The sequence below is a fragment of the Acartia tonsa genome, chromosome 6 (genome assembly GCF_053477335.1).
Source record: "Acartia tonsa isolate MP-2025a chromosome 6, ASM5347733v1, whole genome shotgun sequence".
Classification (NCBI taxonomy): domain Eukaryota; kingdom Metazoa; phylum Arthropoda; class Copepoda; order Calanoida; family Acartiidae; genus Acartia; species Acartia tonsa.
In genome coordinates, this window is record NC_137265.1 from 20,445,263 (window position 1) to 20,472,884 (window position 27,622).

The 27,622-nt window shown below is 33.3% G+C and overlaps 2 protein-coding genes across 6 annotated transcripts; both read right to left on the bottom strand.

Moving 5' to 3' along the window:
* Positions 1-180: 180 nt before the first annotated feature.
* Positions 181-10,572, bottom strand: stnB (stoned B). 2 transcript variants are annotated; one of them, XM_080163814.1, is made up of 7 exons: positions 8,162-10,572; positions 7,629-7,869; positions 6,223-6,315; positions 2,677-2,830; positions 2,149-2,276; positions 1,829-1,931; positions 181-1,405 (listed from the first exon to the last, which is right to left on the bottom strand). In XM_080163814.1, the coding sequence occupies exons 1-7, from the start codon at positions 10,570-10,572 to the stop codon at positions 1,191-1,193; spliced, it is 3,345 nt and encodes a 1,114-aa protein (XP_080019940.1). In that variant the 3' UTR covers positions 181-1,190. The 2 variants fall into 2 exon arrangements, with proteins under 2 accessions (XP_080019940.1, XP_080019941.1); XM_080163815.1 differs by lacking the exons at positions 181-1,405; positions 1,829-1,931; positions 2,149-2,276; positions 2,677-2,830; positions 6,223-6,315 and adding an exon at positions 7,071-7,151.
* Positions 10,573-10,583: 11 nt separating this feature from the next.
* stnA (stoned A) lies at positions 10,584-26,724 on the bottom strand. 4 transcript variants are annotated; one of them, XM_080163817.1, is made up of 18 exons: positions 26,664-26,718; positions 25,450-25,510; positions 24,955-25,034; positions 22,965-23,011; positions 22,634-22,705; positions 22,249-22,342; positions 21,541-21,767; positions 20,645-20,746; positions 19,784-19,864; positions 19,336-19,414; positions 18,627-18,641; positions 15,780-15,911; positions 15,114-15,268; positions 14,513-14,576; positions 13,310-13,940; positions 12,886-13,066; positions 11,859-12,030; positions 10,584-11,674 (listed from the first exon to the last, which is right to left on the bottom strand). In XM_080163817.1, exons 3-18 carry the CDS (start codon positions 25,010-25,012, stop codon positions 10,584-10,586), a joined length of 3,201 nt encoding a protein of 1,066 aa, XP_080019943.1. In that variant the 5' UTR covers positions 25,013-25,034; positions 25,450-25,510; positions 26,664-26,718. The 4 variants fall into 4 exon arrangements, with proteins under 4 accessions (XP_080019943.1, XP_080019942.1, XP_080019945.1 ...); XM_080163816.1 differs by lacking the exon at positions 26,664-26,718 and adding an exon at positions 26,357-26,487; XM_080163819.1 differs by lacking the exon at positions 18,627-18,641 and having other exon boundaries at positions 26,664-26,724.
* Positions 26,725-27,622: the final 898 nt, after the last annotated feature.

Consider the following 27,622-nt stretch of genomic DNA (forward strand, 5'->3'; position numbering starts at 1 on the left):
TTTGGAAAATAATGCATAACCAAAAAAGGTTATATAATTTTTCCTAAATCTTGCCTTTCAAACAGACATCATGTTTGCTTTGTTTTAATGAAGGTCAAAGGAATGCCTCTGGCCTATGACATAAGTATAGGCTCTAATTACAGAATAACTTTGCTTATAATATTTTCTAAAGAAAAAAAGTTTACAAGTTAGGATTTATTGTTGAGACATACATTATACATATCATCTCTTTTGAATAAACAGCTAGTCCACAAACAATTTCATATTTTCATATTAAAATTAAATTACTATGCTTACTGAAAACAAATATTAAAACTAGAAGCATATGCTAAAATTAAAGCCTCATATTCCATAAAATATAACAATCTATTGTAACAATTTGGCATATTTCATATTTTTTCATTTGATTATTGTCAAAATTGTAATAATTTAAAACATTGCATTGGTAAAAGTTTTCAAAGAAAATCAATTGAAAATTATTTATATCAAACAATGTTTAAAACATAATAACTATACTATATATCAACTACAATTTTTAACTAACATTTTTAAACTTCTTTCATGTTATAAACTTAACTTTTTATCGTTACTTTATAACAAGAACAAAAAATACATTACAGATTATGTTTGGTCATTTTCTTTAGAGTCTTCTATATATGCAAAGAATACGAACAGTAATTACATACAAATTTATCATATGGTAATACAAAAAAGTTCTTTCCTGTTCGTTGATTCTAATTTACAAATTTGAGGTTTATTACTATACAGAGGTGTATCCCAGTTTATTTAATTTTTGAGATTCCAAAATTTGTCTTTTTTTATATTTGTTTTAATGTTCACAAAAATGATGAATATACCTAACTACTTTTATGATAAATGCAGATTGATATTTTCATAGAAATATCTTATTTATGTACCTCTAAAAAGTAGAGAAAATTTAACAAACCTTTTAAAAACTAAATTTTCTTTTATTTCTGCTTTAAAAGTTAATTTATTACTGTTGAGTATTTGAAGCAAGGCTCGGCAGCCGTGCGTTTTCCTCCAATTCTTTTATAACTTTTAAAGTCAGCTAAATGTTTAAACATGTTCGTAATGTAGCAAGTACCCAAAATTTATTTAAATGGCGCCTGAAGGCAGGCTGCCGAGCCATAATTTGGGGTTAAGTAAAGTTTTTATCAATAATTATTTTTCTAATCTGAATCCGAATCCGAGTCTTTTCTGCCGTTCTCATCTGGAAAGTCCTCGTACTCCCTCATCTCGTCCTGCTGTTCCTGTACAGGGGGTGGGGTGGGTGGCTTGGCGGTGGCCGCCCTGTACGCGTCCTTCTCCTTGCCCTCCTGGAAATCGATACCGATCTTATACTCGTGACGGGCAAGGTATTTTACAAACTTCTCTGGAGGTTCCCCTGAAATTGTCATTATTTAATTTAGTGTCATTAGACTAGTTTAACTAGAGAGGGAGGGAATATTGGACTGTAAATTACACTGGTACCCAAAGTTTTATAAACACATTATATTATTTGTTGGATCAATTACTTCCGATACTTTTTATAAAATTTTAATTGGTTGACTGGAAACTATTGGTGTCAACAAATAATTTGATGTATAAAGCAGGGTTAATATTGTTGATGATCAATGGGGATGTACATTAATTAATCATCAAATGTCTTATCCCTTGAGATCCATGAGTTAATAAAAAAAAACATGGGAAATTAAAATGCATAAAAATGAAAGCATTTACATTGATATACAAATTTCAAAAAGGAAGAAACAGATCTTAGTACAGTATAGCTCTCACAAGTGGCAGTAGTAGTAAATATAAACTATACCTGAACCATCTTGAATAGATACAGATCTTAGTACAGTATAGCTCTCACAGGTGGCAGGCTGGGTGAATTCCAATGTAAAGTGTTTCTCAAATGATTCAGGCATCTAAAATGCAATATGAACATAAAAAAATACTCATTAACAAAAAATGTAGTCAATATATTAAAATTCAACATGTTTTAAATGGACGTACAGACTTTTTTATTTCGATAATAGTGTTGCAAGTTTCGCTTTTATCACAGATTCAATGCAATTCAGTGTTAAAAATAGATTTTATTGTATAATTATTGTAAATAAACAATTTTGAAACTATTAACCTTACCTGATCATAACTTGTTAAATTAAGTCTACAGACAAATTCATGATTTGTGTATGAACCTTGACCATGCTTAGGCAATCTTGGAACTCTCCATACTATGGATTTATGTTGATGCTCATACTTGGCCACACCTGAATATTAAATATTTGTATAACAACTGCCATACCATAGATTTAAGGTAATGTTCATATCATCATTTAGTTTTATCGAGCGAGGTAAGGTATGCGTGAATGTTAGGGAAGTGGTAATTTTTCTTGATTCAATTTATCTTGGGAGGTTATTGGTACTCTCCTCCAAAATAGATATAAACCTTCACTGAACAAAGAGCTATATTGAAAAATGAAAACCATATCGGTAAAATGGTTAAAAAGAAATCGAAAGGATACACACAGACAGACACATAAACATCCTGTTACTTTGGTATACGAATATAATAGGGGAAGCTAATCTAATTCAGTATTTGCCTTCCTATGTTATCCCAGTATATCAACACAATGACTGAATAATATTACTTAATTTAGTTGAACTTACCTGAAGAAGTCTCCATAAGATCCTGGCTGGCCGTCTCCATGGTGCCCAGGAACCTGTCAATACCCTTGACCTTGCCAGCCCTCCTATGGGCTGACTTCACAGATCCCATTCTGGTGGCAAGGTTTATGTTTCCACTGCTCAGGGCATCTCGTACCTAAATGTAATTTGATTCACATTATTTTAATATTTGTCTTCTATTGAATAATTATGAACTTTATTTTATTCTAAATTAGAAAAATTTAGTAAATCTTTATAGAACAAGAAATTCAATATTCATAAGATGTGCACCAATAACAAAACTTACTAGAAAAGTAATTACTTAGAAAATTACAACATAGGTTGAATCTCTTTTAATTTTGTTGTAATACAGGTAATAAAATTTTTTTACACGTTAACCCATTAGTGCCGAACTTCCCCCCTGTCGTCAGAATCACTTGAAATTTTAAACACAGCTTCCTTAAGGGATTGTAAGACATTTGTATTTTTAGATTTTTTGATTTGTGGCATACCAAAGAAGTTTTTTTTTTGCGTCGTTTCCGACGCATTCGGACTAATCATTTTTCCCATGCGTCTATTATGTACCATATCGGACTAATCATCTTAGGCTTTTACTGTATAATCTATTAGTTGCTTCGCCCCTAACCTCCAGGTTGGGTGGGGAATGTCAGAAAAATAGCATAAAACCATCCCAAGATATTTATAAAGCTTTCCTGATAAGTAAAACCAGTTCAGACCCGAAATTTCTATAATCTTTAGCTTCAGACAAAAACCTTACTACTTTATAGTATGGAACACTATACTAGCAGCCGCTTCGCCCCTAGAGGCATCCAGGGACCCTTGGGTTTGGGGGGAGTCAAACCCCCTCTTTCAATTACAGTTTTTAAAGAAAAATTTTTAAATAATAATGAGAGGGGTTTATTATTTTCTAGGGGTGATTTCTCCTAGAGCGGTTGTGGTACTCTCCCCCAAAATAGTTATAAACCTTACCAGGTTCTATGAGAAGCTAAAATGTAAAGGAGAACCATATCGGTTCAGTGGTTAGTGAGATCCCTTAGTACACACAGACACATGTATGTAGAATGTATTTAGATCCTGTTAATTTATTAAAAGGATACATAACACAGATACTCTACAATCAGTGTCTGTCTGTACGTCCATTCGTCTGTATAAAACAATTCAGAATATAATTATTTGGTACTAGTGGCTACGCCCCTAGAGGCCTGTAGGGGCACTTGAGATGGGGAGAGGTCATTGAATTCTACAACAATATTTTTTATTTTAGATTTAAAAAGAATTAATTTCATTAAGTTCATTCTATTTTTTCTTGTGTTGGGGGTCTTTTTTAAGTGGCGATTTCTCTTTGGAGGGTGGTGGTACTCTCCCCCAAAATATTTATAAACCTTACCAGGTTCTATGAGAAGCTACCATGTAAAGAAGAACCATATCGGTTCAGTGGTTAGTGAGTTCCCTTGGTACACAACACACAGACACATGTAGAAAGTATATCCTGTTACTTTATTAAAAGGATACATAACACAGATACTCTACAATCAGTGTCTGTCTGTACGTCCATTCGTCTGTATGAAACAATTCAGAATATAATTATTTAGTACTAGTGGCTACGCCCCTAGAGGCCTTTAGGAGCACTTGAGATGGGGAGAGGTCATTGAATTCAACAGCAATATTTTTTATTTAAAAAGAATTAATTTCATTAAGTTAATTCTATTTTTTCTTGTGTTGGGGGGTCTTTTTCAAGGGGCGATTTCTCTTTGGAGGGTGGAGGTAACCTTCCCAAAAATAGTTGTAAACCTTCTTAGGACCTATGAGAAGCTACAAAGAAAAAAAAGAAGCATATCAGTTAAGCAGATACACAGATAGATACCCTTTCACTTTATTACAATGTTTAGCAAAGAAATATGATTTTGTCGACAATTATATTGAACAACCCAATACATGACAACCCACCCCCCCCCCCAGCCCCTGTTAATCCTTAAAGTTTTATAATAACTTTTTCTTATTTGTTGTCTTACCAACTGTGGGGAATTGTATTTGTATTTTGATTGGTTGGTTTTTTAAGTGTCCAAATGTTTCAACCACTAAATGTAATCTACAGAAAGATTTTATGGTATAATATCCCTGAGAAAGTACATCAATTTATCGGCCATTGACTTACTATTTTAGATCCCTAACCAATACATTTCTTAGTTGTAGCGTAGTTGTTAATTATTTGGATGCAATTATATATGTACAGACGGACGGATGTACAGACAGACCATAATTGTTGAGTATTTGCGCTATTTTTATGAATATATTAACAGCTAGGCTGCAATAAAAATTACGGAGGTATAAACATATTTACAGTCTTTAATTGGCTGTAATTATGGATATATAGACAGACATACATACATTCCCTAGTTGTAAGGTAGCTATTATTTATTTGGATGCAATTATGGAAATACAGACAGGTGGACGTACAGACAGACCCTAGTTGTAGATTATCTGCGCTACTACTTTTATATTCTTAAAATAAAGTAACATGTTATTGTATGTCTTTGTGTGTGTACCAAAGGACCTTGCTAACCACTGAACCTATATGGTGCTCCGTTACATGGTAGCTTCTACTAGGTCCTGGTAAGGTTTATAACTATTTTGAAGGAGGGTACCACCACCATCCCTTAAGAGAAATCATCCCTAGAAAATAAAAAAACCCAAAATTAAAAAAAAAAACTTTTTCTTTTAAAAATTGTAATTGAAAGAGGGGATTTGACTCCCCCTGCAATCTAAGGGGCCCTAGATGCCTTTAGGGGCGTAGCCGCTGCTTGTTTGTATTCCATACTATAAAGTAGTAAGGTTTTTTGGCTCAAGCCAAAGATTACAGAAATTGAAGGTCTGAATTGGTTTTACTTATCAGGGAAGCTTTATAAATACCTTGGGATGGTTTTAAGCTATTTTCCTGACATCCCCCACACGTCCTAGAGGTTAGGGGCGTAGCAACTAGTAGATTATAGGAGATTATACAGTAAAATCCTAAAATGATTAGTCCTATAAGGTCAAAAAGGACGCAATGGCTAAAATGATTAGTCCGAATGCGTCGAATACGACGCACAACAATTTATCCAAAAAAAGTATGTAAACTAACTAAAATTAAAGAAAACTTAGCAGAAACTAAAAATATATAACAAATGCTATAATTAATTATAAAAAAGTATGTTTTAATTCTTTAAAAGAAAAAAGTTAGACCTGGTGTGGAAATTTTTTCCTATTTTTTCCACCTCTGCCATGAAAATATGATTTCATCTGGTCATCGAATGAAGTGAGAGGCCAAGCAATGTAGAGGACAAAACTTGAAGCTCTATTCAGTTATTTACAAACATTTAAAAAGGACAGCATAAAAAAATAGAGTGATAGTATAGGTTTGAATTTGTGCGTCGTTTAAGACCCTATTGTCATTAATGGGTTAAGAATGTAAATAATGTATCATAATCTCAATTTATTAGGATTATTACCATTTTGAAGAGTCGCCAAGAAAGATTAATAGCCGCTTACCTGAGCTAAAGACAAATGCTGTTTCTCAGTCCTAAACTGGTAGATCCAACATTCTGGTAAGGGTATCATCATAGCAACATCATCACATGGTACCTAGAAATAATAATTCTGGTAAGTGTATCATCATCACATGGTACCTAGAAATAATAATTCTGGTATGGGTATCATCATCACATGGTACCTAGAAATAATATTTCTGGTATGGGTATCATCATAGCAACATCATCACATGGTACCTAGAAATAATATTTCTGGTATGGGTATCATCATAGCAACATCATCACATGGTACCTAGAAATAATAATTCTGGTAAGTATATCATCATCACATGGTACCTAGAAATAATAATTCTGGTATGGGTATCATCATCACATGGTACCTAGAAATAATATTTCTGGTATGGGTATCATCATAGCAACATCATCACATGGTACCTAGAAATAATAATTCTGGTAAGTGTATCATCATAGCAACATCATCACATGGTACCTAGAAATAATATTTCTGGTAAAGGTATCATCATAGCGACATCATCACATGGTACCTAGAAATAATAATTCTGGTAAGGGTACCATCATAGCAACATCATCACATGGTACCTAGAAACAATAATTCTGGTAAAGGTATCATCATAGCAACATCATCACATGGTACCTAGAAATGATAATTCTGGTAAAGATATCATCATGGCAACATCATCACATGGTACCTAGAAATAATAATTCTGGTAAGGGTATCATCATAACAACATCATCACATGGTACCTAGAAATAATAATTCTGGTAAGGGTATCATCATAACAACATCATCACATGGTACCTAGAAATAATAATTCTGGTAAGGGTATCATCATAGCAACATCATCACATGGTACCTAGAAATAATAATTCTGGTAAGGGTATCATCATAGCAACATCATCACATGGTACCTAGAAATAATAATTCTGGTAAAGGTATCATCATAGCAACATCATCACATGGTACCTAGAAATAATAATTCTGATAAAGGTATCATCATAGCAACACATGGCACCTAAATTTACAAAGTTATAATAACTTCCCTGAAATTTATTACTTAAATATTTGTTAAATATTATACAAACAAATTTGAACTAATTAGTTTTTTTTAATGTTTTATTTTATTCTTTTTGCTTAATATTAAATTAATTTTCTTAAATAATAAATCCTAAAAAGGATCCATTCATTAAAAAAACATCTTTTATAAAATTTAGAATTTTTAAGTATTTGACAATATAATATATAATATTTTATTTATAAAGTCTTAGGTTATATCCCCTTAACAAACAAAATAAACATTTGTAACTATTTAAAATTGCAACATCATCACATGAAATCATATGAAATGGCAATCAAAATACTTTTATTGGGTAAAAAATTATAATTACCTGTCCCCAAGCTTTGGTGGCATGGTATGGGACCATTATGTCCGCCCTGATCTCAATCTTGTTCCCGTTGATGATGAACGTGCACCTGGCCTGCATGGGCAGCTCGCGCGAGCGCGGAGGCCGCGTGCGGAAGCGCATAACCTCGATGTAACAGGCGTCCGGTGGCTGGAATTTTATTATGTGGTCAGCTTCGTCAAATTCTTTCTTGTCTACCACACTGTGGAACTCAATAGCTTCATATCTAGAAATTTGATAACAGTTTTAAAATCATTGAAAAAAATATTTTACTCAAAATACCATATTTTTTTTAAATGTAAGAATTTTAAGAATAATTATGTTATTGAAACAGGACTTAGATAGATAATTTCAATATGATAATAAATCAACAAATCAAATGTTTTCCATGTTATTGAAATATGATATATTGTCACAGAATGCTTTTGATCTACATGAATACTTAATACTTGGAAAGTATAGTTTTATCCATTTTTATAACAAAGACTTCATAAAATTTAAAATTTAAGGTAAATTACCTGATCCACTGCTCAGTTGGTACAGGAAGAATATCATGCCTACCAACAACCTCCAGGCCCATCCTGGTCATATCATTCACACCCAGCTCAACCACAGGCATGCCAGACAAGAAGGACAGGAAGAAAACCCTGACACGACACAAATGCTTGGTAATGTGACCGTCAGCTGTCTGTTCAACATAGACCTCGTCAACGGCAGTAAGTTGGACTTCTTCAGTCTTGTAGGTAAGAGCTTTGTCACGATGTACATCCAGCTTGAATAGTTTTTCTTCAATACAGACTGAAAATTGTTTCATGTCCTCATAGCTGTAGCTGGCAAGCTTCAGAAGTTCAGAAATTTGTGGGGCATGTTCCAGGGGTACTCCAAGCTTTTTCATATCACTGGCAAACTCCTTGACACCCTTGAGATCAGCATCCTCAACAGCCTTGGCAAGGAAACCAAATTTGTCAGTAAGCTTCTGCATTTTTGTCACCTGTCCTGGACGAATTCCAGCTCTCTCTTTGTAGAAAATATACTGAAGTTTGATGGTAAAAACTTTGCTGTACTGATCAAAAACTTGGTGAGAAATATCAGACAATGAATAGGCAGCTTGCAGGGGAATCTCTTGGAATGGATCTTTATTTTCTTTGGAATCAAAGAGAAGAATTGTGGGATTGTCATCTTGATTAGCAATTTTGACATGCACTTTTTTCCAGTATCTTTGAGAGGTCACCTTTTTCTTTGGAGGATGTCTAATGTACATGTCCCAACCATCTGGAAACTTGTCAACCCTTGGAAACACCTCCAATGGCTTAGAAACATCAGTATCAAAGAGAGGAAACTCATCAGAGTCATTCTCATCTCCATCCTTCTTTTCCTTTTGTTCAGCAAGGAAAGGATTATTCATGTCAGCCTGGACAGGCAACATACCAAAACTGTCCCCAAAGTTAGGATCTTGACTTGGAGGCATCATGACAGGAGCCCCAAAAGCACCAGCAGCATGTTGGCTCATGCCAAAAGCATCAGTACTAGCTGTTGCAGCAACAAGCTCAGCTTTAGCAAATTTCTTATCAAAATTTTCATCCCAACCAGTCATTTCTCCATGACAAGGTCTGCTGGCCTCTGGGGCAACTATATCAAACAGAGCAGCACCAGTGCTTCCAGCAGCACTTTCATCACTCATTCCAAATATGGCTGCTCCAGTAGATTTAATATCAGGCATGCTGGGAAGATCAGAGAAAATAGCATCACCAGTGCTGATGGTGGTTGGTTTAGCTGCAATGTCACTTGGAGCATCATCAAAAAGTCCAGCAGCTGTTCCACCAGTATTAAATGTCTCTTTTGGGGGAGCTGCTGCAGATTCAGACTCATCACTGCTATCACTGGGTTCACTCTTTTCCTTTTGGGGTTTGGACTCTTCAGCATCAGAATCCTTTGATTCATTTTCATTGAGGCTGACATGACTTGTGGCTGTTTGAATCCTTTCTTTGGATATTTCATCCTGTTCTTGGTTGACAAAAATCCCCCCAAAGCCTGATTCTTTAGAATCTTTTCTCTCTATTGGGGCAGATTCTTCAATCTTTATTTCTGGGGCACTTTGTTCAACATCAATAAGATTTGGAGGTTCTTGAGATTCCTTTGCAGTTGTAGCAAGGGCCTCTAGCTCTGGTTCACTTTCTGTGTCAGAACTCGATTCACTCTTAGCCTCTTCCTGAACACCTGGAACTACTGGAGTTTTGGCTATTTCAAGCTTTTCAAGCATGTCTGTTGTACTCGTTTCAAGGCCACCAACTACATTTGAGACAAGAGTATCTGGTCTTACTGGAATTTCTGGCAGCTTTACACTAGCTTCTACCACAGGTTCTTTAATTGGAGCTGGTTTAATAATCTCAGGTTCAGCCATGGCAAATGGATTGGCTGCGTTGACCTCTTCTTCAGGAGCCTCAATTGGTTGAAATGTATTTGATTCAGTTTGAGCAGCTTGCAGAAAAGGGTTGGCGTCACTGGTTGGACTTCCGCTTGTTACAGATAGGGCAGCAGTAGGTTCTTCTACACCAAACAAAGATGCTCCAGCACTAACACCTCCTACAGGCAGAGAGGTGGGTTGTTCTGCAGCCTGACCATACTGGTCATAAAAAGAATTTGGCTCCTGCTGTTGTCCTCCATAGTATCCCATACTCTGAGGCTGTTGATATCCCATTCCAGGAGCTTGTGGGTAGCCCATGCCCATACCACCCATTCCAAATGGATTAGCTTGTCCCATTTGGCCATATGGTGGGTAGCCCATGCCCATTCCACCCATCATTTGCTGTTGGGCCATGTAAGGGTTCATCTCTGGCATTTGAGGCTGTCCTCCCATGAAGGGATTGGCCATGTCTCCTCCTCCTTGACCTCCACCACCACCAAACATAAATGGATTAGGATCTCCCATTTTATTACTATTTAAAACTGAACAGCACTTGTGTCAAAAGGATCGTCGCCTTCTTCTTCACTCAAGTCACTGACTGGTTCGTTAAAGGTTTTACCTGGCTCTTCTGCACGAGGATCAAAATCGTCGTCAGTTAAGCTATGTTTCAATTCACCACCTATAAACTCTTCCTCAAGACCTTTAATATCCTGTTTATTCTTATCCTCCTGACTTATTTGTGGTGATATAATTGGTTGTCCAGAAACAGGTTTAAGAACACCAACAGCAGGAAGAGTTTTATCTTCTTCTGATAGAGAAAATGGATCAACTTCCTGTCCTGGAGCAGGTGGGGGTGGTCTTCTAGCTTTCTTTACTTTAAAAGAAGTTTCTGGGTCAAAATCGTCGTCCTCAACAGAGATTATTGCCCGCTGACTAACTTTGGGCTTACGAACTGGAATAACCTTCTCTGCAACAGTTGTATCAAAAGGATCAAACTCTGGATCCTCTTCCTTCTCAGCAACTTTTACAATGCTGGTATCAAATGGATCTTCTGGTTCTTTGACAATATCAGCAGCAAATCCTGTGTCAAAAGGATCAGTCTCGTCGTCAAGCTCACCTAATATTTCAGTGTTGGATTTGTCTCCACCTAACTTTTGATTGTCACCAGAATCAATAAGTTCTCCTTCAATAAGTTTAAGCTTCTCTGGGTCAATATTAGAAGTGTCAAAAATACCGTCCTCCTTGGCCTTTATTTCATCAACAACTTTAGTGTATTCAGTAGTATCAAAGGGATCAAACTCCTTTTCCTGTTCAAGGATTTCAGTTTCAAGACCTTCGATTTTAGACTTGCGAATCAAATTCTCAGCCTGTGTGTTGTTCCAAGATTTAATAGACTCAGAGCTGGGAGCTTTAATAATAACTGAAGGAGTATTCCTTCCAGAGGCGTAGTCAATCTCAACCCTGGGTGTAGGGGGTGGACGTGGAGGCCTGGGTGGGGGTGGTTTTGAAGGTCTTGCTGGTGGTGTTTTCTTCTTCTCTGGCCCACCACCAAACTGTGCCCAGCTAGATTCTTCTGTGCTGTTCTGTGTGCTAAGTTGTTGGGCAACTACTTCAAATGGGTCTTTAGCTGAAAAAAAAAAAATAAAAAAAATATTGAATTTAACATAGGTTTAAAATCTCTTTAGAGAATAAATGTAAGAAGTTTATTGTCTTTTCCTTATTTTTTAAATAATTACACCATTAATGACAATTTATCTATATTTTTCTTCATGTTTTACCTCCTTAATCCCTGTTTTAAGAATTTTTGTCACCTGTATCTATCTGAGATTCAGCAGTACCAACAGTTTCGTGTGGATCTCTCTTGGCGAGAAAATCAAATTCAAGATCTTCCTCGTGACTCTTGGTCAGATGCTCGAATGCAGTTGTGTCAAATGGATCTCTATCGTCGTCAAACTCGTCAATAGGAGATTCTTCTTCAACTTTCTGAAATATTGGTAATCATTCATTAAATGTATCTATTTAAGCAGGGAGGGAGGGGAAATTGGACTTTTTATTACACTGGTCTCCAAAGTTTTATAATAAAGTTTTCAAATTTTTTGGCTTAACAGCTTTGGTAAATTTTATCTACTTTTATAAGTTGGTTCATTAAGTCAAGTGACCAAACGTTTCAACCACTAATTGTAATTTACATAAGGGGTAATTTGTCATCATTGGGGATGTATTTCAATTTATCTGCCATTGCCTTCTTATAACACCCAAAACTTATTAATTTGGAATTATTTTAGTCCCACAAAAAAATTCAAATCTTATTTAAAATGCCATGCAGCTGAACACCCTACTACTTTAACAAAAATAAATCAATAAAATCCGATAAAGATTAGCTAAGGAAAAGAAAATGGCATACATCTAGACAATAAGACATCCTACTATTTCAACAAACAAAAATACAAAAAAATTCAACAAAAGAATTTTGTAATATTATTTCCTGAAATGTCTAAGGTTAGCTGATATACAAACAGACAGATATAGAGTATATTTGCAGCTGATTGCAATGTCTAGCTAAATTATTCAAATGCTTTTATACATTTACAAATATTGATATTGTAGCGGACAGACCTATAATTAAGAATGGCTACGCTCCTACTTATAATTATTGTCTTGTAAAATTGTCTATTTTTAGGGTAAATCTGATTTGAATTTTGTAATGCCATAGAATTAGTGATTCCTTCCCCCAAAATACATAAAGGTAATTAATCTGCTATTAGTTTACTTAACCCGCCCAAATTCTATAAATATTGTCGTAGTTATGTTATTTAACCCTTCCCCTAAAATATATACCTTTTTGTTTACGTTTGCAATAGAAGCAAGATTTAAAACAACATCAGCTCTGGTTGTATCAAACAGATCTTCGTCATTCAAATCTTTCTCGATATCAGCAAGAGCAAACTTGTTGATGGATTCCTTGGCAAGAAGATCAAAAGCTTCGTCAAATGGATCCTCTTCTTCTTGTTGAGCAGAGCTAAGAATTGTAAAAGTGAAAATCAGGAATTATAATTTTAATAACATTTAGTAGACAATTACCAAATTTAAAATTAACAAGGATGACATCGTCTATAAGTAGTGAAGCTCTGAAAAAATCTTTAATACCCCTTTTTAAAAAGCTTAGACTTCCTTGCATAGTATTAAATTGACTTAATTTTACAATCTTATCAGAATTAAGAAGAAATCAAAACTAGTTTTTGTAAATTGTCACTTGTGTTACCTGAATTCAGCTGCTAAGATAGCAACGTTGCTAGTAAGAGTTCCCTCCTCTTGTAAAACAAGATCAAACTCCTTTAAATCCTCAGATAGCTTCTGAGACTTGGGAAGATCCTCGTTTTCAAGTTCAAACTTTACCTCAGTGGCACTGGGGACAGGTGAAACACTGGAGCTTAATAAATCCGCGACCGGAACTCCTAAATCGTCACCACCACTACCAAATATATCCTCAGTAAGGCTTTCTTCAACCTTATTAACGTCTACACCATCGATATCCTCTACAGCGGTTACATCATCAACCTCGTCGCCGATAAGATTAATACGATTGGCACGACGCCGTTTCTTCTTAACCGCGTGATCAACCGAGTGTTTGTCAAGCTTATCCGCACGGCCAGTTAGAACATCCGCAGCTGCGGCTATAGATCCAAACTTAACCTTATTACTCTCAACCTTCTCGCGATAAGCTTTCTCTTTAGCGTGCTTCTCAACGATAGTATCAGCAAACTTTGTGTTGAATGGGTCGTCGTCCTCAGCAGGTTCTGGACTGTCAGGTATTACATTGAGCTTGATGTCACCACTGACAATGGCATCAACAAATGCTGTGTTGAAAAAGTCGTCTTCCTCTTCTTCTTCGCTTTCCTAATAATTGGCAATTTAATTTATATTGCCAGTGGACTAGCCTTCAATCTTTCACAGTGAAGCTCCTGTACAAGAAAGGATTTCAATTTGTTCTTTTGTAGATCATAATGTGCAAGGTTAAAATTATAATTTGATATATGTTAATTTTTTAAAGATAACATTTACTGAATTTGCCTTAAGATTGGTTTTATCATTATTGTACAATTGATTACTGCGCTAATCATCAATATAATTATATCTAGTTAAAGAATCATTACAAAAAAGGATCTAGAAAATATGTGGATATTTTAACAGGGGAAAAATTGGCGTCAATTTAGGTTGCTAACATGAAATTTGTTTATTGGTCAGTTAGTTCATCCAGTAGAAGGAAAGTGAATGGTGGATGGGGGTATCGTCATTTATGCACGCTGTGAGTTTTACTTTATTAGAGAACATGAAAATCTGGTGTAAGATCCAAAAAATAATAATACATCCATAATTAATACAAAACACTTCTATAAAATTCTATTAATGTGTTGCATAGCTATTCTGTACATCGTAGTGTCTGTAATGGCAATATAAATTTAATTTTCCTCTTTTTCTTCTGGTAAGTCTACATAACCTTCAGGCTTGTCAGGTGAACCAGTAGTATCCTAAATAATTATTTATTTATTTATAATGGGCACTTGAGGTTGAGAGTCGAACCTCCCCCCCCCCTCTTTCAATTTGAGTTGTAAAAGAAAAGTGAAAAAAATCTATCTTATTTGTTGGATAGGAAACTGGTTAGTCTATAACATGTCCATACATTTCAACCAATAATTTTATTCTAAATACATAAGGGGTAATCTGGTTTATTATCATTGGAAATGTATATTAATTTATTGTCTTATTTCTTAGGATCCTAGATTACCTTCTAAATATGCTGTTTCTAAATAAAATATGGTTATGGTTTAATGGTAATGTTTAATGGAAGTAGAATATACGTGGATATTATGACAACAGGGGAATAATTGTCAAGTTAGTTTGCTAACATGCACATCCTTTATTGGTCATTTTGTTCAACCAGTAAGAGGAGATGGGGTAACTGAGTTGGATGGGGGAATAGTTATTTTAGCAAGCTACAAGTTTCACTTTATTTGTAGAGTACTTGATAATCTGGTGTAAACTCCAGGTAATAATAAATCCATTACCTGATTATTATCTACCCACTGTTGATCCTGATTACCCTCTTCGTTATTGTCGTCAGTAACACTCTCTGTATCAGAGACTTGATCACCAGCAACTATTCCCTCCTTCTCCTCAAAACCTTCGGCGTCAAGATCTGCCCACTGCTTCTTACGCTTTCCTGGACAAATTAACCTGTTAGACTCTGAAGCCTACATTAATGGATGGCTTTGAAACCGATTCAAATCAACTGGATTAGAACCAGTTTTGGGCCATAATGAAGAATTATATATCCCGTCGTATTATAGACAGCTTTCCGTGGAAAGCAAAAGAAAAGAATCTAAGACTAATTCGATCCAGTTTAGTTAGTCAACTAATCTGGAATTAACCTGAATTTAAAGACATCATTTATTATTAACAAAGTCACATGGACAATAAATTAAAGGGTGTTTTGTTAAAACTTTAAGTTGTATATTATCTAGGTAGCTACGATTCATTTTTCTACATTTTTTGCTTTTGCAGGTGCTTTATCATTTGAGACTGTCTAAATTTGTATTATGAAGTCAAGTCACATATTGATATCTGACAATAAAAAAAGAATGATATTTGGTTGGACTTACGTACTTGAATAATTTTAGAATTGCTTCATTGAAAAAGTTGCCACTAATGAATAAAAAGTTTAAATTTCTCACCTACAAGATTTTCTGATCGTTCAACTTTAGAATCTTCAAGGATCTCAACTTGGGTCTTCTTTCTCTGATAATAGCTGCTACTTTTTATCTCCTCTAGCTTAGACTGCTTCTCTTTTAGCAGCTGGTCGATTCCTAAAATTATACTAGTTACATTTTGCTTAAAATATGGATAAGAAATTACGCCAAAAATGATTTTAAAATTCTTTTTTCATAATAGCAAAATTGCTTTTAAAAATTCTATTGAAGAAATCGAATTTATAGATGATCCAAAATATGGATGTTTATCATTTCCAGAAATCAATTTTTTGACTTAAAACTTATCCAAGTATTTAAAAATCTATGAATAAATTTGCAAATGTTAAAATATATAAATGTAGATGAATGTTTAACAGCTTAGCTGTAAACAAAACGATGAAAATGATTAAGTATGATTAACGGTTAGATGATATAAACCTCTAATTAATAGTAAAAAGTGCTCTAAAAATCTTAATAAGTATTCTTAGTAAGTAAAAGTGCAAAAAAAATAATCTGCTGTCTTTTTAAATACTAGCGGCTACGCACCTAGCATCTAGGGGCTGTGTATTCAGGATAAGAAGAGATAGAAAAATAGATTAAACCATCTCAAGAATTAAATTAGAAATAGAATAGCCTAAAACATCATATGTGAAGCTTTTTTAAATCAGTAGTTATTAAGATCTTAAGCTTCAGACAAAAAACTCTTACTTTAGTATAGGATAATATTAATAAATACAGGGTTTTCTTGGAGGAATATTTTTTCTATGGGATGTTAGCACCCCCCTGTGAAAAATTAGAAGTGCTCGCATTTCCCCCTTGCTACGCGCCTGATAGGAAAAATATTATGATTTTTTAAGGGGGTAATAATATACATAAATATCTTTATAAAAATATACGATAAAAACAAATATAGGATGATTTTCGAATAAATTGATGGATTTATGAGAATTTAAAATATTAGACAATAAACTTGGCATAACTTTTACGAGAAAAACTGATTAATAATACATATATATAATAAAATATACATATAATTACTTAAAAGTTAAACTTTTAAATATTATATTGCATAAAGATGCAAATTAATGAGAAAAAAACAAGAATGACAATATTAATTAAAGCAAATCTTCATAAACAATAACATGTAAAGAGCAATAACACTATTTAATTTTTAAAAAATAGAACATTATTAATAAATCTTAACATAAATTCATTGTTAATGTGAAAAATTAGACATAATATAGATATACTTATATTTTGATAATTTTAACGTAATTTTATAGTTACTACGGACAGACTGACTTTTAATATAGAGAAGCTTCGCATTAGAAAATATAAATAAATGAACAATTGTGGTAAAATTAATATGGTGAGGACAAAAGGGTCTTTCAACAAATTATTATTTTCAGAAAGAAAGTTTAAAGCTTATTTAAAATTTTCTGCTGAAGTTAAGAAATTAGATTTCAGCAAGACACAGATGTTTCAATAGAAGAAAAAGTATGGCTTTAAAACCGATTATTATTCGCTGGATTAGAACTGGTTCTCAGTCAGACTCAAAAATCATATATGACATCGTATTAAACATAATTTTTCACAAATTTTATTATAAAAATATCAAAATCAATTCCAGTTTTGTTAGCCCGTGCCTTCGGCTAATTTCATTTTTAAATCTGCGGAAAGTGGCCTATAAAATGATGCGATAGATGATATATTCAATTATTTTATTTCGACTATTTGATAACATTCAATGTATGATTCAAAGTGCAGAAATAATACAATTTTGTCTGATCAGACTTTCATTTTTGAAATCGATTCTATTTTCAAATTCAATTTTCATTTAATTTCTTTGCCTTCACCATAAATACATAATATTATAACAAAAGCAGGGCTCGGCAGCCGCTCATAAGCCGCCTGTAAGCCTCAAGGAAATCAACCTTTTATAATTTAAAAAATCAGCTAGAATTATAACCTGACCCAAATATGTCATTCTCTTTTTTTAAAGGGGGGGGGGGCGGATGTGCCACTTTTTGAAACCAAAAGTAAAACACGCATGATCTCAGCCCATAAAAGAGTTACAGCTCTAAAATTTGGCACAGCAATTGCTTTTGTGGAGAACAATATGGAACTGTGAAGAAACGGCGGCGGAACCGCCGCTCCCGCCGAAAACCGCCGTTTTCCCGCCGATTTTGTTTTGCCTTTTCTCGCCATAATAGACAATTTTGAATCATCTGAGATAAACTTTTTTTTCATAAAAAATTCCCTTATATTTTCACGTGACACTTGTAATATTTCAAACATGTCAATATTTTAAAATATTTAAAAGTGTAAAATCTTTTGTGTCAAGTGAAAATATAAGGAAAATTTTTTATGAAAAAAAAAGTTTATCTCAGATGATTGAAAATTGTCTATTATGGCGAGAAAAGGCAAAAAAAAATTTCGGCGAGAAATCGGCGGTTTTCGGCGGGAGCGGCAGTTCCGCCGAATTTTCTTCACAGTTCCATATTGTTCTCTACAAAAGCAACTACTGTGCCAAATTTTAGAGCTGTAACTCTTTTATGGGCTGAGATCATGCGCGTTTTACTTTTGGTTTCAAAAAGTGGCACATCCGCCCCCCCCCCCCCTTTAAAGCATCTGAAAGGTTTAAACTTAAACTTCAGGCTAAGTCGCAGCTGCCGAGCCCTGAACAAAAGCGTGAGGGTGATTAAATTTTGGGTGCTAGGTATAACTGGAAAACCTGTAAAGAAAAAAGTCTTAACACTGAATTGTGATGGCTTTGAAGTAAGATCCTTGTCTTAAAAACGACCTTAACCGCCAAAAATTAGTGACACGCACCTTCCTTTCCAACGCCTTCAAGGGAAAAACTATGATTATCATTTTTTATATAAAAAATTTACAGCTATAAGGGTTGGTGAATCCTAAGTCTTTAAATTACAGATGGCACAACCACCACCCCCCCTCCCCATCCTCCAATGGTTTCTGAATTTTTAAATGATATTTTTTTTTCAGGGTCTAAAGGGATAAGACAATGGACAATAAATTGATGTTCTGTTCCAATGATGATAAACAAAATAATCCCTATTGTATCTTTAAATTGTTGGATCAAAAGTTTGGAAACTTATGTTTGGAACCAACCAATCAAAATACAATGAAAAATTTTGAGCGAACTGTATAATTAAAGTCCAATGTCCCATCCCTACCTAGCTTTTATTATCTTTCACTTTTTAAATTTTCTCAAAAATATATACATATTTAAACAGTTTTATCATTATAAATCTGGAATAGATAAGAAGATTATTTTTGATTTCTTTACAATCCGCTGGATTAGATCCGGCTTTTAGCCATACTGAAAAATCATGTATTACAAACAATTTTCCACGAATATTAAAAATAAAATACATATCATAATATTAATACCAGTTTGTTAGCCTGAGCCTTCAGCCTCTCGGAGCCAACAAAGCTCATTCAATCTTAAAATTTTTTATTTTAATATCTGCGGAAAGCTGTATATATACGATGTGATAACTAACTATAAAAAGCTTACCAGAAGTAAGTTCAGTAAATCTTTTCCATCCGTCGTTATCGTCACGCGGACTCTTTCCAGGGGTTACCCCTCCGGGGCTCTGCAAATTATTAAATAAAAAAATAAAGATTAATTTCGGCATTTTAAGTTAAGTTATACTACATTTTAAAAAATAAATAAATTACAAAAATCCATAATTTTTTTTTAATGAAAAAAACTATTTGCTTTTAACCCCTCTGTTTTCTGCAAATGCATAAAAGTATGCTGTCAACATAATCAACAAAGTAAATCAAAAAAAGGAAAAAATAGAAGAAAATTTTATTATTCCTTGAAAAAATATCTGAAATAATAGTAAATTCCACTTAAGTACGGATGAAAGAAAACTTCGGTCCTTCTATTTTTTTTATCTCGATTGCACATTATAGGTATATGGAAATTTTATGAAATGCAATGTAAAACTAATTTTTACCTTTAGATTGATAAGATCCCCTTGGATGGGTTCTTCAACAACAGGAGGACCAAATTCTGGACTGGCCTCGTTGCTCCACGCCTGTAATCGAAACAAGGATGACATCAAACATAAGAAGCAAGGAATACAAAAATCATGGGCAAACAAACAGACAATTTGAGTTATAAAGCAGATATGTTCAATGTCATAAAACAATAGAAAGAGAAAAAAATGCAAGAAACTATAAAAAAAAACAAGTGATTTTGTCTTTTGAAAATAACCAACAGACTGACATGTTCATTTATACAGGAAATCTTTACAAAAAAATCAGATGCCTATCTGAAATACCAATGGAAAAATCATATTTTCCACATACCGTTTCTTACAGAAATACAGATGGACTGATAATAAGACAGACATTTTGAATTATAGAGTGGCAATTCACTATATTTTTTTAAATAAAATAATGTTAATTTTAATTATAACATCATTTAGCATTGTTGTAATTCTTAATGATTAAGATATCCTATAATTCAATATTAAATTTGTAGCAAAGGTACCATGAAAAACGAGAAATAGCTATTATAACGCCATACATTACAAATGACTAATGATAGGTCTATACACAGACTAAATTACCAAATGACAGGCCAGTGTACATTTTGATTAACCAAAGGTAGGCTAGTATGACGTCATTTTTAGAGGCACTAAATAGCTGGGGAACAGCTGTAGTGATAGCAGCTGTGGAAGAGTTAGAAATACACGTGGGAAACAGCTGTAGTGACTGTAGTGACGGCAGTTAAAAGAGTTTGTTCAAGCTAAAATATACCTGGGGAACAGCTGCGGTAGCTGGAAGAGTTAATTCTAGCTGAAGAAATATACCTGGGGAACAGCTGTAGTAACAGCAGCTGCGGCAGCTGGAAGAGTTAGTTCAAGCTGGAGACCTTCTCTGTTACCTGTCCCTCTCTCCTCTTCTCCTTCTCCCTATAAAGAATAATTATTTATAACATCGTATTAAAGACAGCTTTCCGCGGATGGTGAAATGAAAAATTTTAATTCCAGTTTTGTTGGCCCCTAGGAGCCGAAGTACCGGGTTAGGAATTTGGTTCTGTTTTTGTAAATTGAAAAAACTATAGATCTTATTCATAATTTGACTTGATTTTAACTGAACAACCAACTTGTCAACTCGAGGTTAGACTCACATAAATCATATATCACATGTATATTAGTTTTCGCATCATATTATAGACATCTTTCAAATATCAGAATAAAAAAAACATAAATTGATACCAGTTTTGTTAGTCCCGAAGTTACTGGTATTAATTTTCTGATTTTCATGTTTATATTCGTGGAAAATTGTTTATAATACCCTTTTTTTATAATAGCCTAATCTATTTTGCATATAAGTACAAGGACAATAGGATTAATTTGCATATCTTAAATTCAAGTTTTCCCCAAAGTCTGCAAACCGCAAATTTGTTTTTGCACACCTCCCTAGAGAAACACGTTACATCTGTATTGTTTCTTTATTTGAGCAAAAAAATAATGTTCAAATTGCTCATATATTTTAAAAATCAAAATATCTTTTTAAATTTTTCTTTTGTAAGAGATTCTCAGATAATAAATTATACTTTTAAAAAATTTAAATCACCATATATATAAAACTATCAAAATAAAGTTGAAAAACAATATTTTAATTTTTCATTTTGATAAACCTTGCTTATGTACAGACAGTATAATTATTAACTGTACATCGTACAAAAATGAGTGATAAATACCTGTTCTCCGTTATGATCTTCTCCTGTTTTATCAGGAGATATCTCCTGGGCAAGCTCTGCGTTTCTCCGCCTCTCCTCAAGCTCCTTCTTGAACTTGGCAAGATTCTCCGGAGAGAAGAGATCCTCCTCTTTGATGCCCTTTTTCTTCTTCTCTTTCTTGGCTTTCTTGGCCGCCTTCTCTTTGGCCTTTACAGCCTTGCGGAGCTCCTTGCTTGGGTCACTGTATCCTAAAAATTATATAAGTCATAAATCAAAGATAAATTTATTTTAAAGCAAATTCAGTTTGAGACAATTCTTATTTTGTGTCATAAAAATAAGAATGCTAAAAAAAATTTTTTTGATAAAATTTTAACAAAACTGTATTTTTTATATTTTTTGCAGATTTGGGTTTGAAGACCGTCAACAAACAAGTTTGTTTAGCTTTTTGTAGGCAAAGGGACACATCATAGTTAAAAAGTATCTGCACTACTTAATAACCAATAAATGTATAATTATATGTGTATAACACAGACAACTACCTTGCCCAAGTTGTGGGGACCTTTTTCGTCTGCAAGTAAATTACTTTCTGCTCTTTGGTAGCGACTTGGTTATGTTTATATTTCAGACGTCATTGGCTGATATTCAATAACCCAATTGAAAGGTCCCCACCCCATGGGTAAAGTTACATATAGCTCTTGCCGCCTCTATTCTTTTATTTTAATAACTTACCAAGATAGTCTTCTCCAAGAGCACCGTAGTGCTTAACTCTATGTGCAACCTCTTTGGTTCTATCCTTGTATTCTGTGGCAGGAGTCTCTTGGACCTACACAAATAATCAGTGATATCACACAAAGTACCTAGTTCAGCACTGATACCCACCACAATTTCTTTAAAAATAATTTAGAGTATCTTATGAATAAACCGCCCCAAATGAAAAAAAGCTTGGACGTCCTAGTCACATATTTTTCTGTTCACCCCCTCCATACCCATTCGAATACAGACTTCCTGGATGTTAGGGCCACAACTGCTAATATCACAATATATTAAATCTAATACATTTGTAATTGTTTAAACAATGATAATTTCTTACTAGTGAAAAAGTTTTTAATTTTACCTTTTTAGTCCCTTCAGCAACGTACTCTACACCTCCCTGAAGTCCTCTTTTAGCCTCACTTGTTATTCGATCCTAAATAATTAAAAAATTAGTTTGGCATTACATAATTAACCTTACTATAAATTAAAAGTATTAGATAAAATGTTGAGGATTAACTTTTTTTAGGCTAAATGTAAACCCGCAAATGCTATTAAAACAAATAAAATAGATGGTAGCGCAGCAATAATAAGCTGTAAACTATAAGTAAGAGGTCAAAGAAGAATTTAAAAACAAGGACATAACTTAGTCATAGAGTAGCTACCCTCCTAATACCAGAGTAGTGAATACCTACCTTAAGATCAAGTGAGTCCCCCGCAACTTTACTTGCAAGGCCGCTTCCTGAATACTTACATAGTCAATTATACATTAGATTTAATTACTACACGCTACTCTCAAATTTACTAGTTTCATTTTTTGGAGCCAGTAAGGCAATTCATGTACCAAAACAATTTATGGCGTTGCTACAAAAGACCAACGTCTACAAAAGACCAACTAGACGGTTCTACAAAAGACCAACATTAAAAAAATTTTAATACCTGAATATACCTATATGTATGAATTTTTAATGTAAATTAACTTATTTATAGTTTAGAATTTAGTTGATTTTACAAAAAGTGGTTGGTAGATTTTTTTCAAAATTTTGATATTTTTACAATATTTAGGTATGGTTAGGTTAGGTTATAGGCAAGGGGGCCGAGCGCCCGCGGCTAGGCAGGCCAGGGGGCCGAGCGCTGCGGCCATGTATTGATTATGTATTACTTTATTAATTAATTTGATGTTTATATAACAATATATAGGTGTTAGTCTTTTGTAGGCGTTTGTCTTTTGTAGGCGTTGGTCTTTTGTAGTGTTGGTCTTTTGTAGGCGTTGGTCTTTTGTAGGGTTGGTCTTTTGTAGGCGTTGGTCTTATGTAGAGTTGGTCTTTTGTAGCAACGCCCAATTTATAAGTAAAAAATAAAAAGTTTGTATGTATATTTTTTGCATATTTAACTTCAGAATTAGGAGGATATCCAGCTAAAATTGAGGGAACTCTTAAGTAAACTGAAAGCTAAGGAAATTCCATCTTTCAGCAATTCCTCAGAACGTGCCGAAACAAAGGAAGATTGGAGAACCATTGTGCATGGCCTACGTTCTGCCGAGAACTAAAAGGACTTTGATAGCTAAAATTATATCATATTTTTGGAACAATATTAAGAGGATAGATCTTTTTGGCAAGCAATAAAAAAATGGTGATAGATTGATAGATAATGAAATAAAAATATTAGAGAAAGCAACTATTGATTATTTGTAGGGTTATCAATTCAGATCTTTATAAACATGTTCACTGTCACTTTACAATAAAAAAGTTAAGTAAAAGACAACATAACTTAAGGCAGATAATTAGACTTCATTACATGAAACGGACTTTTGGAATCTAATTATAGACTAATTAAGCTTATACAATCCGCCACCCAACCCCCCTTCCCAACCCCACAGTCTTGTATTTTATTTACTAACAGCTGCGCCCCTAACTTCTAAAAACTCTGGAGAAGGGCGGTAAAATAGCCAAACTCATACCATGATTTGTTTAAAAACAAATAGAAGCTCCTCTAAAATAAAGAAATTAATTGTTTCTGCTTTTAGCGAGATATTATTAGACCAACAAATAACGTTACTACTTTATGTAGTATTTTTTATAAGGATTACTTGAAATTTTTCCAAAAAAATAAAAGGATACATAATATAACTTTTTATGTATAGATGTTATTAATGTTTTTTAAGTAAGGAATTTTGCTAAATTAATATCCTGAAAGGAAAAGGCCAATGAACAAATTTTTGATAGTTTAATTTTAAATAAGTGCAATTGCATTTTCCAAGAATAAAATTAGTATCAATTGAAAATTTATTTTTATTATTGTCAATTATTTTTACACTTTGATAATTAAACAGCAATCCTATAAAAAAAATATAAGGTTTGTTTTGTTTGTCCGTTAAGAATTCGAGAACAAATTACAATTTAGGGAGGCTTTACTAGAAGGTATTAGGCTATTTTATCTTAAAAGTTAATTATTTGAAAGGTTTTAAACTATTATTTGTTCTCCTTCCTTTGGTACTCTTTAGACTTTATTTGAAATTATTTGAACTCAAACTGTTTTACCTCTAATTTATATTTCTAGGTTTTAGAAGCAAGATTACCTATAGGTTATTTTGCAGCATAAATATTTCATTATTAAATTAAACTATTCTCAATTTTATTATTGACTAAACTTTTCAGGTGCGCAATGTAGTATTGACTATGTCACCTTGTTCAGAGACTGTGCTTATTCCTCCTTTCACAGCTTTCTTCAGACCTTTGAACATGTTCCAACGGGGTCATGTCAACCTATATGAAAATTGAATTTAAAATATACGTGGATGTTTTGACAGGGGGAAAACATTGCTATTTTCCCTGTTATTTATTAGTCAATTCATTCATACAGTAGGAGGAAATGAGGGAATCATTATTTTAGCCCGCTGTGTGTTTCACTTTATTAATAAATTTGTATTATAGATATGAAAATTAAAAGTGTAGATGATAAGATAAATCTCTTAATTGTACCATTGCAAAAACACAGTGCAATAACAATTTGACCACAATATTGGTTATAACGTGTACAAAGAGGGCAGCTTTTTTTTCATTTCATCAAAATAATAAGTATCTTAGTCTAGTTCATCAATATACAATTTATAGAATATTTTAGATTTTTATTCATAATAGCTATAACAAACATTTCTAGTTTTGATATATCTCTGCTTACCTTAATTCTATAGGTGAATTAATCAACCCTGTAGGTCAACTCGAGCGGTTCGTCCATACACCTTGAATTAAGATTATTATATACTTTGTATCGACTAATCATTATGTGAAATAAATCCCTAGTATTTAATAGAAGGCAGTGAGGGATCCTAAAAGCATTCCAACACATTTAGAAAGCTACCTTGAAAAACACTCCAATAAAACCAGCATTTTTATAGATACAGGCCTAAGAAAAATGGCCTAAAACCATCCTAAGACAAACACTTTGGGTCAGTATTTCCCGAATTCTATAGCTTCAGACAAGCTAAATCTTACTTCTTTATATTATAGAATATCTTTTAAAAATCTTTTATGTTTTTTTGATATCTTAGATCAAGAGAAACTGTTCAAAGAATAAGAGGTCAATAGGACAAAGTTAGATAATATTTAGAGCTGTTCAATAGCAAAATAATTGTAATATTAAGGGTGGGAGTAATGCCAATTTCACTTAAATATTTAATTTTGCCATAAAATGATTTATTTCGTATTTAATCTTATTCATATAATTAAACTGTCCTTAGGCCTTATTTATTCATTATATTGACACTTGACCTTTGTATAAAAACCATCTAATCCATCAACCACTTGATTCAAAATCATGTGATTTTTTTGGACATGCATATATTTCATTAAACAATTTAATGACCTATATAATTGATAGTTAGAAAAATGATTTATATTAAAAGATAATTCAAAAAAATCAGTAATTATTTTTCTTCAGAAAATGTCAATTTAAAAATTTCATAAAACTGTAATTTTAAGTTTACCAAAACAAAACTACAATTTTCATTAAATTCAGTATATAATAAATTAAATATACTTAGAATTTATCACTTTGATATAACAATCAATAATATAAAATGGTTTACCTAAAGGTAGGTGTATTAATAATGAGATGAGTGTCTATTCACTGTGGATTTATCTGTACACACAAAATATGGCGAAGTCACGAGTACCATCAGTAGCCACACACACACACACTCCCCCCAACAGACAACCCTCCCTGAACAGAACACCTCCTTTTAAGAATAGTCCCCCAATTTCCTACCTTACACTATCTATCTATCTATGCAAAACCAACTTGGAAATCATTCAAAATTTCTTGTCAAGCAGATTTGTAAGTAAATTTTATAAGTATTATTATAAATTATTTTAGTTAAAAATAAAAACAACTACCTAATTCATTAAATATAATGAATGTCGATTTACATGAATATTTTAATAGTCATTCTTTTTCTCTCCCCTTCTCCCATATTCATATTTGCAGAACAACACCCCCCCCCCTCTCACCCCTCTCCTCCGACCAAAGGCGGCCTCTAGAGGTTACTGCGTACCACTCAAGGATACAGGGAGAGGACACTAGGTGATAGATTAATCTAACACAAAAAAAAATTGTAAATTTTTATAAATGCATATTAGGTTGAAAAATGGTTATATACACCAATGAGTTCAACTTGGAATTCTCACTAATAATAGATCGGAAGCCCCTCCGAGAGACATAATACATAAGGAAACCTAACCAATTCGCGGAGCTTAACTTAAGTTTAGCTGTAATAAAACTTAAATAACATAACTCAACATAGCCTATAGGATGGTATTTTATTAAATGGGTAAAATCATATGAATGCAATTTTTTCTTCACATTAACCTCTCACTCCCTGGTCCCAGGAATGTAGATGTCAGCTGATTTATTGATGTTATCCTCCCTTCGATCAACCCCACCTCTCCCCCCCCCCCTCCAGTTTGCCTTTCTCTTTTATGTAATAACCATCATAACCTTTCTTTTTTATAAACCAATTTTTTTCAAAGTAAGACGACCTTTGTACATATCAAATATTTACTTTTAGAATTTGGTATAAGAATAAATTAACATTCATAACTGTTTCATTGATATAGCAAATTGCGATGAAGGCAAAATAATGAAACTCAAATCTCAAATCATTTAGAATTACAAAAAAAAATTAAACGAACACACAAGTTAACTATTTTGAAAATTTTAAAATATCTATTTTTAGGTAAGGGATATTAAGGCATAAGACAATGACGATAAATTGATGCACTTCCCCAATTAAATTACCCCTTTTGTACATTGAAGTCATTCGTAGATAAATTGGACAGTATTACTTTGAACCAAT

Bases quoted from the DNA above. Each gene is read 5' to 3' on its own strand.
- stnB (XM_080163814.1), bottom strand. From the start codon at position 10,572: ATGGGAGATCCTAATCCATTTATGTTTGGTGGTGGTGGAGGTCAAGGA. The intron at 7,870-8,161 runs GTAATTTACCTT...TCAAATTTCTAG, and splicing joins CCAACTGAGCAGTGGATCAG to ATATGAAGCTATTGAGTTCC. The intron at 2,277-2,676 runs GTAAGTTCAACT...TTTAATATTCAG, and splicing joins TCTTATGGAGACTTCTTCAG to GTGTGGCCAAGTATGAGCAT.
- stnA (XM_080163817.1), bottom strand. From the start codon at position 25,012: ATGTTCAAAGGTCTGAAGAAAGCTGTGAAAGGAGGAATAAGCACAGTC. The intron at 23,012-24,954 runs GTGACATAGTCA...GTAAGTATTCAG, and splicing joins AAGCACAGTCTCTGAACAAG to GAAGCGGCCTTGCAAGTAAA. The intron at 19,415-19,783 runs GTAAAAATTAGT...AATAATTTGCAG, and splicing joins GGGATCTTATCAATCTAAAG to AGCCCCGGAGGGGTAACCCC.